Source organism: Dryobates pubescens, chromosome 10 (assembly GCF_014839835.1).
Source record: "Dryobates pubescens isolate bDryPub1 chromosome 10, bDryPub1.pri, whole genome shotgun sequence".
Taxonomy (NCBI): domain Eukaryota; kingdom Metazoa; phylum Chordata; class Aves; order Piciformes; family Picidae; genus Dryobates; species Dryobates pubescens.
The window spans coordinates 19,072,668-19,084,985 of record NC_071621.1 but is presented as its reverse complement, the minus strand read 5'-3'; the positions used below and the strand labels follow the sequence as shown (position 1 = coordinate 19,084,985).

General features: G+C 41.1%; 1 protein-coding gene across 1 annotated transcript in view; it reads right to left on the bottom strand.

The window, feature by feature from the left end:
* Window positions 1-10,260, bottom strand: part of CCDC169 (coiled-coil domain containing 169) — a 31,584-nt gene extending 21,324 nt beyond the window's left edge. Inside the window, 6 exon segments of the mRNA XM_054164511.1 lie at window positions 2,186-2,226; window positions 2,319-2,429; window positions 2,680-2,762; window positions 10,066-10,094; window positions 10,096-10,125; window positions 10,219-10,260. Coding sequence (XP_054020486.1) covers window positions 2,186-2,226; window positions 2,319-2,429; window positions 2,680-2,762; window positions 10,066-10,094; window positions 10,096-10,125; window positions 10,219-10,260 — 336 coding nt within the window.
* Window positions 10,261-12,318: the final 2,058 nt, after the last annotated feature.

Genomic DNA, 12,318 nt, shown 5'->3' with positions numbered 1-12,318 from the left:
TGGAAGAGACCTCAAAGATCATCAAGTCCAACCTGTTACCACAGACCTCATGACTAAACCATGGCACCAAGTGCCACATCCAGTCCCCTCTTGAACACCTCCAGGGATGGTAGCTCCACCATCTCCCTGGGCAGCCCATTCCAGTGGCAAATGACTCTCTCAGTGAAGAACTTTCTCCTCTCCTTGAGCCTAAACTTCCCCTGGTGCAGCTTGAGACTGTGTCCCCTTGCTCTGGTGCTGGTTGCTACAAGGCACTATGTCATCTTTATCTCCCTTACCTGTTTCTAAAAATGGATAACAAACAAAAAAGAAAAAGCAGTCCTTGTTTTCACTTCATGTACTACTTTTAAATGGACAACTTTTTTTTTCCTTGTCATTTTCGCCACAAGAATGCAGAAAAAAATGTTTTATGCTTTGCTGAAACACAGGTCCTGAAATACAAGTGTATCAAGGGAAAAAAATTAAAAATTAAAACAGATCCTTCTTTTGATGTTGCAAAAATTGACTGTACAACCAGGGATTATGCAAAGCATTACTGCAGCTGTTTATCCATATTATCTCATGGCTGATATAAAACTGGGAGGAGTGACTGATACACTAGCAGAATACATTGTCGTTCAGAGAGGCTTCAACAGGCTGGAGAAGAGAAACAGGGAGAGAGTAATCACATGAAGTTCAGTTTGGGAGGGGGAAAGGCAAAGTCCTGCCCCTGGGGAAAAATAACCCCAGGCACCAGCATATGCTGGAGGCTAACTGGCTGGAAAGCAGTTTGGCAGAGAATGACCTTGGTGTCCTGATGGGCAAGATGACTACAAGCCAGCAATGCACTCTTGCTGCAAAGGAAAATGGCTAGCTAGGCTCCATTAGGAAGAACATCGCCAGCACATTGAGGAAGGTGATCCCTCTCTTCTCCCTAGCACTGGTGAGACATATTAGAAGTGCTTGGTCCAGTTTTGGACTCTCCAGTACAAGAAAGATAGGGATTTCCTAGAGGAAGTACAGATTAGAGCTATGAAGATGGCTAAAAGACTGGGAGCATGTGACATATGAGGCTTAGAAAAGCTGGGACTGTTCAGCATGGAGAAGGCCCAAAGACATCTGATCAATGTGTTTAAATGAGAGGGAATGAGTAAGAAGCAGCCAGGTTCATCTCAGTGCTAACTAGTGACAAGACAAAGCAATGGGTACAAACTAAAACACTGAACTCCATCTGATCACAAGAAAATACTTTTTTGTTTTTACTGTGAGAATGGTCAGTTCTGAATGATGCCATGATTTTGTAATCAAGGTTTAACATCTTTCCATTTATTCATTGAACTAGTCCAGCTACTCCATCTCATATGCTTTACTGCACGTTCAAACACACAACCTTCACTCAGCTAAAAATTTAACTACATGATTCTTCCTAACATTCAGGTCTTACATACCTCCTACTTAATGATTTTACTCTGTCAATTTATAAGCAACTGCATATCTGAAACAATAGAAAAGTAAGTAGGAGTGATTGTTTTTATTTCTAGACCAGGCTGCTGATATTTCTGTCATGAAAAAAAAAACAAACCCAGAGATTATACAAGTTAATAAAGAGTGGAGGTTCTTCTTGCCCTTCTTTTTAGCATTAATATATTTATAAAAATGCTTTTTCTTGTCTTTCACAGCAGTGTTCAGCTTAAGTTCTAACTGGGCTTTTGCCTCTCTGATTTTTCTCCTACATGATCTAACATCCTTAAACATATCACAAGTTGCCTCCCCGCCTTTCCAAAGGTGATACACCCTCTTTTTTCCCCTTAATTCCTTCAAGAGCTGCCTGCCCATCCATGCCTGTCACCTTCCCCACCAGCTCATCTTTCAGCACATGGGCACAGCCTGTTCCTGTGCCTTCAAGAGCTCCTGCTTGAAGTAGGTCCAACCATCCTGGACTCCTTTGTACTTAAAGGCTGCTACCCAGGGTACTCTCTGAATTACTTGCCTAAATAAGCTGAAGTTTGCTGTCTGGAAGTCCAAAGTGAGGGTTCTGTTATTGCTCCTCCTTATTTCCCTGCATATTGAAAACTCCACTATCTCATGGTCGCTGCACCCTAGGCAGCCTCCTACCATCACCTCTCCCACCAGCCCTTCTCTATTTGAGAAGTTCCTCCATTACTCTGCAATTTGTTGTTAACCAACTAAATGCCATAGTACTCACCAAAGGCATTTGATCAAAGGTGCGAACAATGGACAGTTTATCTATAAATAAGCAGAAAAATTGGACCATTGAGGTAATTTCAACACATAGTCACTAATTCTATTGGAAAACAATTATGAATATCCATTTCTACCTGCTGGATTTCCATGAATAAGCTCCATCTTATCTTGAAGAATATTAATCTGCCTCCCCAGCTGTCTGTTCAGTTCTACTTGTGTCTCATACCTGGTTTTCCATTCATTACCTTAAAAATAAGTAAGGGGTTATTCTATTTCCCAGATTACTTCATGTCATTTCAAGTGAAAGCCAGCATTTTTTCAAGCTGTCCCCACTTTCTTTTTTTCTGGAGACTGAGAAAATCTCCACTTAATAAAGCTCCAAATCAGAATCTTTGCTTATAAGAGCCTACACAAAAGATTTAATGGGCCTACAGAAAAGAATTAATTTTCTGTGTTTCTCAATCAATTAGCAAGGTTCTGTTGCTATTCACTTACCTTCATCTTCAACACTGCTAAGCCTTTTTTCCAGTTCTGTTACAGTGTTTCTCAGTTCAAATATTGAGATTTCAAGCATCTGCCTGTGGTGTTTAGAGAAGTCAATAAATCAGCTTTTTCATTAATCCTGTTCTTAAAGAAAAATAATATATTTTCAGATGAAGCATCTATTGGTCTTTCCTATTCAATTACATCATCTTGTCCACACCTTTTTAATGCAATTTTCTCTAGAGATATGTGGTGGGTTGAAGTTTTTCCCCCCCAGCATTAACTTCAGCCAGACTAACTCAGTTAGAAGGAAATGAAGCTGTATTTAGAAGAAAAACTACACTTTACAATGGAATCCAATGAATATGTACAAAATATACATATTTACAATATTATACAGATATTTACAATTAGCAAACAACACAAACCACCACCACCCACCCCAGTAAAAAAAAAACCCAGAGAAGCCGTTCCACTGCCCCCCAAGCCCCTCTGTCCCAGGAGAGAGAGAGAAAGCAGTGGGTTAGACTTATCCAAGGCCAGCCAGAAGCATGTTATTTCTCTCCCGAGCAAAGCAAACCAGCTGAGATCAAAAGAGAAGAGAGGAGGAGAGAAGGGAGAGGGTAGAGAGAAAGGCATGGGAATGGGAAAGAATTGTTATTACAGTATCACACAGTATCACAGTATCACCAAGGTTGGAAGAGACCTCAAAGATCATCAAGCCCAACCCATCACCACAGACCTCATGACTAAACCATGGCACTAAGTGCCACATCCAGTCCCCTCTTGAACACCTCCAGGGATGGTGACTCCACCACCTCCCTGGGCAGCCCATTCCAACAGTGAATGACTCTCTCAGTGAAGAACTTTCTCCTCACCTCCAGCCTATACTTCCCCTGGTGCAGCTTGAGACTGGGTCCTCTTGTTCTGGTGCTGGTTGCTTGAGAGAAGAGACCAACTCCCTCCTGGCTACAACCCCACTTCAGGTAGTTGTAGACAGCAATGAGGTCTCCCCTGAGCCTCCTCTACTCCAGGCTAAACAATCCCAGCTCCCTCAGCCTCTCCTCATAGGGCTTGTGCTCAAGGCCTCTCACCAGTCTCGTTGCCCTTCTCTGGACATGTTCAAGTGTCTCAATGTCCTCTTATCCCAGACATTTATCCAATGAATTTGTTTAGAATAATATTTTGTTTTCCTTTTTACACCCAATAGTGATTTATTTATATTTTTTCTACTTTTCTGCTCAAAATCTGCAGCTAGATTTTAAAGGCATAGCCTAAAACCATCACAGGATACTACAGTGCCTTAAAACCAATAGAAGCATTTCTACTTTGTGAAACAAACCAACATTTCCTAAGATTTAATAATGGTCTAGCAAATCAGCAGAATTAAACCAATGTAGTGAAGACACTGGCCTTAATTCTTCATCTAAAAGAAGATGCCAAAGAAATATGACTTTTTAAAAACAAAACCAAATGAACAGATAAAAAAACAACCAAACAAACCAAACAACTCCAAAACAATATGCCCAAGGGTTGTGCTATTTGAAATTCTGAATTAATTATTCATTTTGATTAATAATCTTCATTTTGATTAATAATGATTAATAATCACATTCTAAACTGTACCTGTAACAACTGATCAAATAGCATGTATTACAACTATCAGAAAAGAAATCCAGTGATTGAAATGAGTGTAACACAAAAAACCACAGGAGCTAAAGCCACCATTTTTGTCAGCACTTTAAATTCACCATTGTGGGAAAATATGTATTTTTGCCCCTTGATTGCTGTTGTACACTGGTCAAGCATCCAGACAGCTGACAAATACCATAGAAATTTGGCTTTTTCAGCTTTGGAAAGTATGACCAGAAGCAAAAGCTAGCAGAGGACTTTGATGAGAGCACAACCCACCTGCATGCGCCACACAACAGCTGAATGACTCTCATCCTTGTTAAGTGGCAAAATGGTAGTTCAGTGTGCTACAATGAGGCATATGATCTCATTAACTCCAAGAGAAAATTACTGCTAACTAAATTATTTACCATATTTATGCCAACAGCCTGGTTCTTTTTGCAGATGTCTATGGAGACATACTTCTGCCTGAGATCTCAGGAAGTGAGCCTACACCAGCACAGGTGCAAACAAAACACAACACAGAATCACAGAAACACACCACAAGGAAAGAGCAGTTTAGGCTTTGGTCCTTTAAAGTCGAGCTTGGAAGGCAAACATTAAAAAAACACTAAATGGTTCTTGGGTGCCTGAAATTTTCAGTGCCCAAATGGAGGTATTTCAAAAGGTCTGAGAACACAACTCTGCAAACAAAGGCCATTTGGAAAACACTTTACAATGCCAATGTGACCATAGATGTCTTTGAAATCTTGGTCTAGCTCACTAAAACGTGCAAGAGAGTAAATCACTGTGCTGTCCTATTTGTTGTTGTTGTTGTTTGTTTTTTAATAAAGAGGGGCTTCTATGTCAGCATGATTCTTTTTTCAAACACATTTATAATGAGAAATGCTCTTCAAGAAATAGTTATTTAGCCCATGAGAAATCTGATAGAGCTGATTACTGAGAAATGGTAGCACCTGTTGCACTCTTCCTGCTCACATTCGGTCAGCAACATTTCTTTTCCATAGCTTGAAACATCACATTTTAACTAAGAAGCAGAACAGAATCAACCAATTTTAAGAAACAGAAGAGGTATGCCTGGAAGAATGATGGCTGAAGAGCTGAAATAGCAAAGGTTTGTACAGAAGAGTAATTTAAGGTAATTCAAGTAAGAAACACAATGGAGCCCACTAAGACAGACGTATTGAATTACAGGAGACAGCTGTCTTCCCAACCCTCCTTGCTCCATTGCTCTTTTTGTTCCTACCAGTGTTAAATTAGAGGAAGGGGAGATACAGGCAAAGAAACAATAAGTGTACAGGCAGCTTGCTGGTGACAGAAGGGTGCGGTGAAGCCTCAACAAAAGATAGTCTTCAAACATGAGTCAAAACTCCTAGATGAAGGAAAACCAAAGGAAATTTGATTGGTGCGACCAGTTTGCTCCCACTCCAAATGAAGGAAGCAGATAGCTGAAAGAATGACAAACTCCTATTACATTGCTGGAATCATCCCAATATAAATAGATAAGGTTTCTGCAAAGCAGATTTCTATCAACCTCTCAGTGCTTGGAAAAGAGGAAATTGTGATGACAGTGTTAAAATGGGATTTTTGAAGGAGGTAACACTGAAAATTTAGACACAGTCCAATCTGTAACTAGAACAGAGCTATATCAAAATGAAATTTTTTCCTTCTCAATTGAATCCTATCTAGGTGCTTACATGGACACAGAGGGATAACACAGTTCTTCAGCCAATATTTTCAGTTTTAATTTCTGTTACTATTTCAAGAGTATTTCTTACATTACATTTTGTTATTCTTTTTTCACTATTTGCAAAACTGCCAGCCAACTTCCAATTGTATTTTGTCTTGATGAAAATGTGTACAGAGATGAAAATTGTCAGGTGTCAGACTGTAAGTGCTACACCGCCAGAAAATCTTATTTTCATTTAGGAACTGAAACCAGTTTTAAAAAAAAAAATCTAATTATTGTCAAGCATCTAATACACCAATAGCACCCAGAAGGTAGCCAGGGTGGAAACCCCCTCTTTGAGTCTGTGCATATGGAGAAATAAATCACTTTGACTTAGCTTGGAAATCACAGTATCACAGAATCACCAAGGTTGGAAGAGACCTCAAAGATCATCGAGTCCAACCTGTCACCACAGATCTCATGACTAGACCATGGCACCAAGTGCCACATCCAATCCCCTCTTGAACACCTCCAGGGATGGTGACTCCACCACCTCCCCAGGCAGCCCATTCCAATGATGAATTACTCTCTCAGTGAAGAACTTTCTCCTCACCTCCAGTTTAAACTTCCCCTGGTGCAGCTTGAGACTGTGTCCTCTTGTTCTGGTGCTGGTTGCTAGAGAGAAGAGACCAACCCCTTCCTGGATACAACCACCCTTCAGGTAGTGGTAGACTGCAATGAGGTCACCCCTGAGCCTCCTCTTCTCCAGGCTAAACAATCCCAGCTCCCTCAGCCTCTCCTCATAGGGCTTGTGCTCAAGGCCTCTCAACAGCCTCGTTTCCCTTCTCTGGACACGTTCAGGTGTCTCAATGTCCTTCTTAAACTGAGGGGCCCAGAACTGGACACAGTACTCAAGGTGTGGCCCAACCAATGCAGATTACAGGGGCAAATCTCTTCAGCTTTTTAATGTATCAGAGTATTTTGCATTTCTGGAGTTATTTCCTATTACTGTGAATTTACTGCAGCCATATGTAGCTGCCTGCCCAGAGACTTGGTCTGTACTTAGAAAGGTTTTAGTATGACTCTCCCTGCAGTCTCAATGTGTCAAACATAACTGGACATATTCAAAGCCTATGAATCTCTCCCATGCCAATGGACAATTTACAGTCATCACAGAAGAATTCCTATAAATCCTGGAAGCTCACATTTAAGTCATTAGGAGAACTTAAGTACATCCTTGAATACTAAACATAACAAGTAAGCTCTTGTGAAAAGAATAACAAAAATTGCAGTTCAGATAAGAAGGCTGTGATTGAAATTTAAAAAAATGTTAAGTTTCTTTTTAAGACAGTATACAGGTGATATTTTATTTGAAAGTGACAGCTACTTAGGATGAAGGCTATTTTCCTGCACCTTTTGCTATCCAGATCTGGATATCTGGTACATGCTAAACGCTGCCTGAAGCCATTTTCTATAGTGGAGAAGAAAACCAATGGAACATTAGAGGAGAAGCTCAAGGCACATCATCAGTTCTAGGGCATTAGTTCTGTAACATGGCAGACCTTTACCATTTCCTGTGGAAGATAAAATATAGAGAACTTACAAATAAAGCAGAAACAATACTGTGCAGTTCCAAAGGGATGACAGGGAAGTACTTAAATCTACAGGCTGCTGACACTTGCAGTCAGCAGTGTGCTAGGAAAATTCTGCAGCTTTCCTTGCCATGAAAACCACAGAAACCAAAATCTCACAAGCTGAATTAACACACAACTCTGTCAACATTAGTGTGTAGCTGATATACATCAATATATGGCTTTAAGACCTCTTTATCTATTAAGAAGTATTCTGCAGTATTATATGCCTTCTCTCTGACAAATATTTGCCATGACATTTCCCAATCAAACCTGTACTTAATCTTGTTTATAGTAGTTCAGAGTCAAATTTAAGCTGACTTTCATTAAAACTTTTGAAAGATTTCACAGTACTACATCCACAGTCATTGAGAGTCAGCAGGTACTTTAGGTACAGACATGGATGACTGAATTTTATTCTTTGAAGTAAAAATCTCTTCTTTTTAAGTATTAAATGAGAGTAGTAAGTGGGCTGTTATCAAACTGCCTAAATGGCACAATAATCATATAAGCCAGTAAAAAGACAGGGGTGTGAAGAGATGCAAACATCTATCTGTAAGGCAGTTATCCTCAGCTTGCTTTATAACAAATGGAGAGAAACAGGCATCACCTAGGGTGTGAGTCATCTCATGCTAAACCGAGCAGTCAAAGTAGGTCTGATGAATCACACTTTCAAAGGTCCCTTCCATATTCACTGACTATACATGCCACTGGTTTAGATGTAGACGTCTAACAAGCCAGGTCATTAATGGTTGAATAAATAACTTCCGTGAAATCGACAATAATGGTATAGTCTATTTGTACATACAAGATAGGCACAGGAAATAGGTCCAGAGCCTACCTGGAGCAGCAAGTCTTTCGGTGTCATCAAAATAAAGGCTTTATTAATTATGTATTTTCTTTTCATCAGCCAATAAGTCACCACTTTATAATGTGTGTTAGGCTTTGGGCCCAGGCTTGGAGAAAACTCTCAGGAATATTAGCAAGAACTTAAGGTGCAAGAAGAATCTAAAATGTTACTAATTGAAAAAAAAAAAAACAAAACAGAGCAGTGAAACAAAGCTAGGAACAGTCTGCTTTTTTTTTTACCTGAATGCCTAGAATATAAGCATTGTGTCAGGTAAAAAAATCAGTGCATGCAGAGGATAATTTATATGTTACACAGCCACACTACTGCTTAAGGCATTTAGTAAAAGGACAATTGCTTAACTAGATTGATGCAAGTATATCCAAGCTGCTTTTTTGTGTCATTTTGAACAGAGGAGCTGCCCAAGCATTTTGACTCTGCTAATATTCGCTTCCCCTCTTCCATTAGTGAATAAAAATTCTATAAAATCCACAACTGCAGGACTAATTTGAAGAGCATCTGCAGCTCAGCCACAGAAAGCAACATTGTCCAGGGGAGAAATCAGTATGGATTAGAATGTTTGAAAATGGTTTGGAAATTTAAATATTAGGACTCTGACTTAAGGCATCACAGGAGCTTCTGACAGATTTCTAAATCTTAATTTATGGATTCTAAAGGCAAGCATGGTCTTTAACACAGGGAAAAATGTTTAACTTCCTAAGGAAACTAAGAAAAAAAAAACACATCTGAGAATCCCAGCATTGCATGAACTCAACAGTTATCAGAGCCCTGAAATATTTGCTGTTTAAGCAAAAGGACCAATTGGTAGCAATAACAAGTCCTCATCTTACTCTGCAAACTGCACTAGAGAGATGCCATACCTTCCCTGTAAATTTCAGTGATATTTGCTGATAGTACAGTGAAATCCACTTCTTCTACTCAACACTGTCAGAAGTGTGTTGAAAGAGCACCTCATTGTCCATTTGTTTCATCTTGGCATGCACCCATGTGAAGTCTTTCCATTCTACTCCATCATGGCTTCCAATCCCAGTATTCTGATCTGGGCTTGGATACATCATATTTTCTTCACAGTAGCTTTCATGGTTCTGTTCTGGATTTGTGATGAAAACAGTGTTGACAATACACTGATCTTTTCGCTGCTACTCAGCAGTGCTTATATATCAATGCTTCTTTCCAATTCTCAGGCTGCCTTGTCAGCAACCAGGCTGGGAGCGCACAAGAAGTTGGGGTGGACACAGTCAAGACAGCTAAGTCCAGCTGACTGCAGGGATATTCCATACCATGTATGGTCATCTTCAGCAATAAAACCTGGAGGACTGAAGTTTGCTGGGGCTGTCTCGCTTGGGGATTGTCATTAGACAGCTGGTTAGGAGAAACAGTGATCTTTTGCACTGCATGCTTTTCTTGGATTTGTGTTTCTTTTTAAAAATTTTTTCTTTATTTTTTATAACTTATTAAACTGCCTTTATCTCAATCCAGGACTTTTATCACTTTTACCTTTCTGAATCCCTTCCACTGTGTGAGTTGTGAGTGAGCAGCTCAGCAGTGTTTAGCCGCCCAGTCCTATCTTCCATGCCTTTTTGACTCAAATTTTTAACTTGGGGTCCTTGTGCCAGGCCCAGCTGGGCCTTTGGCCAGCTGTTCCTATTACCATCAACCTCCGTGCCTCACCAGACTCAACCGTGTTTCCAGCACAACAGGCCTAGCTGTGGGACCTCCTGGGACACACACAGCCCCCAGGCCGCCGCTACCCACCGCATCAGCCGAAGCACGCCCAAGGCAACCACCACCATTTTGCCGCAGGGAGGCGGCAGCAGCCGGCTCCTGAGAGCAGCTGGCCGCTGCGCTGCTCAGCTACAGCCCAGTCCTCTGTCGGGAACTCACTTCTTCTGCCTCTCCAGCTCCAGGAGGTGGGGGTCTCCCTCCCGGCTGCCGCCGTCTTCTCCCATGGCCCCGGCTTCCCGCGTCGGCGGCCGTTGCCCGGGGCAACGGGAGCTGAGCGCCGGGCCGAGGCCTGGGGGCGTGGCGTGGCGTAGCCCGCCCTCCCGCGGCCGCAGTGTGGCCAGAGGCAGCGGGGTCGTGGACGCTGGCCTGGCCGCCTCTGGGTGTTGAGGGTCTTCTGTCTTGGCAGCTGCCGAGGCTCTCCCACTGCCCGTGGAAAGCGGGGAGAGGGAGACGCGGCCTGGCAGCCGGCATCGCCTTCACGGCCTCCGCCTTCATGTTCCGTCTGCCAGCACTTGAGTCAGGTCTTGCCAGTCTCCGCGTTTGATGGGGTGGTTTTCTTTCCTTAGCCCATGGGAATCCCCCGGCATGTGCTTCGGTGCAGCACCATAAATTAATGGGGAAAACATGATAGTTTTGGCCCTGTTAAGGAATTTTGATGGTGTAGGACAAACTGTTGGTGTGCTAAGCTTTCCATGACCTGGGAAGCACAAATGTACAGATTTTTGTTTTCAGCACTTCATTCGAATAGAAAACAGCAAGGTTTAAGTAAGTGCTTTGACCCACATATGAAAGCAGGCATAGCACAGTGGGGCCTGGACCAAAAAAACACCTATCCTGTATTTTAGCACACCTGATAATTATAATCTGTGCTGTGCATTAAATAGTTCACAGGAAAGTAACCTGAGATAGGACAGAGAGCTTTTAACCAGTCTTACTCATCACTGATCAAGTCAATATAGTCAATTAGTCAATATAGACTGGCTAATACTTAAACTGTCTTACAATGGTCCTGATTCATGCTTTAAAATGTCTGATGTTACATTTTTGAAACAAGGAATTTCAGATCCATTTGTGGCTTTCTCAAGGTAAAGCTTTATGAGGTGGATTGAATTAATCTAACAGTGTAACACTGCAATAGTGGCATCATCTCTGTCAGGCTTTCCCTATCATCTTCCCCAGCTGCTTCAGTGCCAGTTCTGATATTTGTGTAACTCTCCAACAAGTCAGTACAGTTCATGAAAATTCAAAAACTTACATCAGGGACCATGTTTAATGTTTGCAGTTTCTGCTGCTTAGTGAGCTGAAATGGCTCAGCAGCTGTAAGGGACAGGGTGAATCTGGGAGTAATTAGTGTGCTCTTCAATCACTTCCCATTTCATGAGACCTAGTGTTCACTAGAGGAGTTATCTGTTCACTTTCTTATAAAGGAGATGGACTGTAATTTTGCTTTACTGTTATACTATGAAAAAACAAAAGTTCAAGTAATTCTGTTGCATGAGTAGCAAGCTAAATGCTATATTCCTGCAGACTGTTGGGTAATAGAGGCGCTGGTTTCAAAGTTTAAAACAAGGGTTATGTATTACATTTACTTAAACACAGCATAAATAAGCATCATCAGCTAAAAGCTGGTCCTGAAATTTTGTACATTTCAGTCTTAAGATGCTATTGTATGGCACTGGAATAGGCCAATCTAACACTTTACTGATACTGCAACAGCAGTATTGCTAATCCATCAAGTTCCATTGTCTAGGGGTAGAAAAGTAGGATCGCGAGTGAGAAGCTTGATTGTAAGAAGTAATTTTAACTTGATTTAATATAAATTAGAGCAGCAGGTGATTTTTGACAGTCTCAAGTTATAACTAATGCTATCATCTAATCAGTAAATTATCACATCAGGTGTGGATTGGATTCAAAATTGTCTGAAATACTTTAATCAAGAAACAAATTTAGAAGAGTGCTGCACTGTAACTTCATTTAAATTTATCCTCGTTTTGCCTTCAGGATTTACTGAATGCTGACTTTTAAAGATACATATTGAAAACACATTCCATACCAAATCAGTAATTTAAGTAATGGCTTGAACCTAGGAGGCCAGCATTAGTGACTAACTCAGTGTACTGAATCTT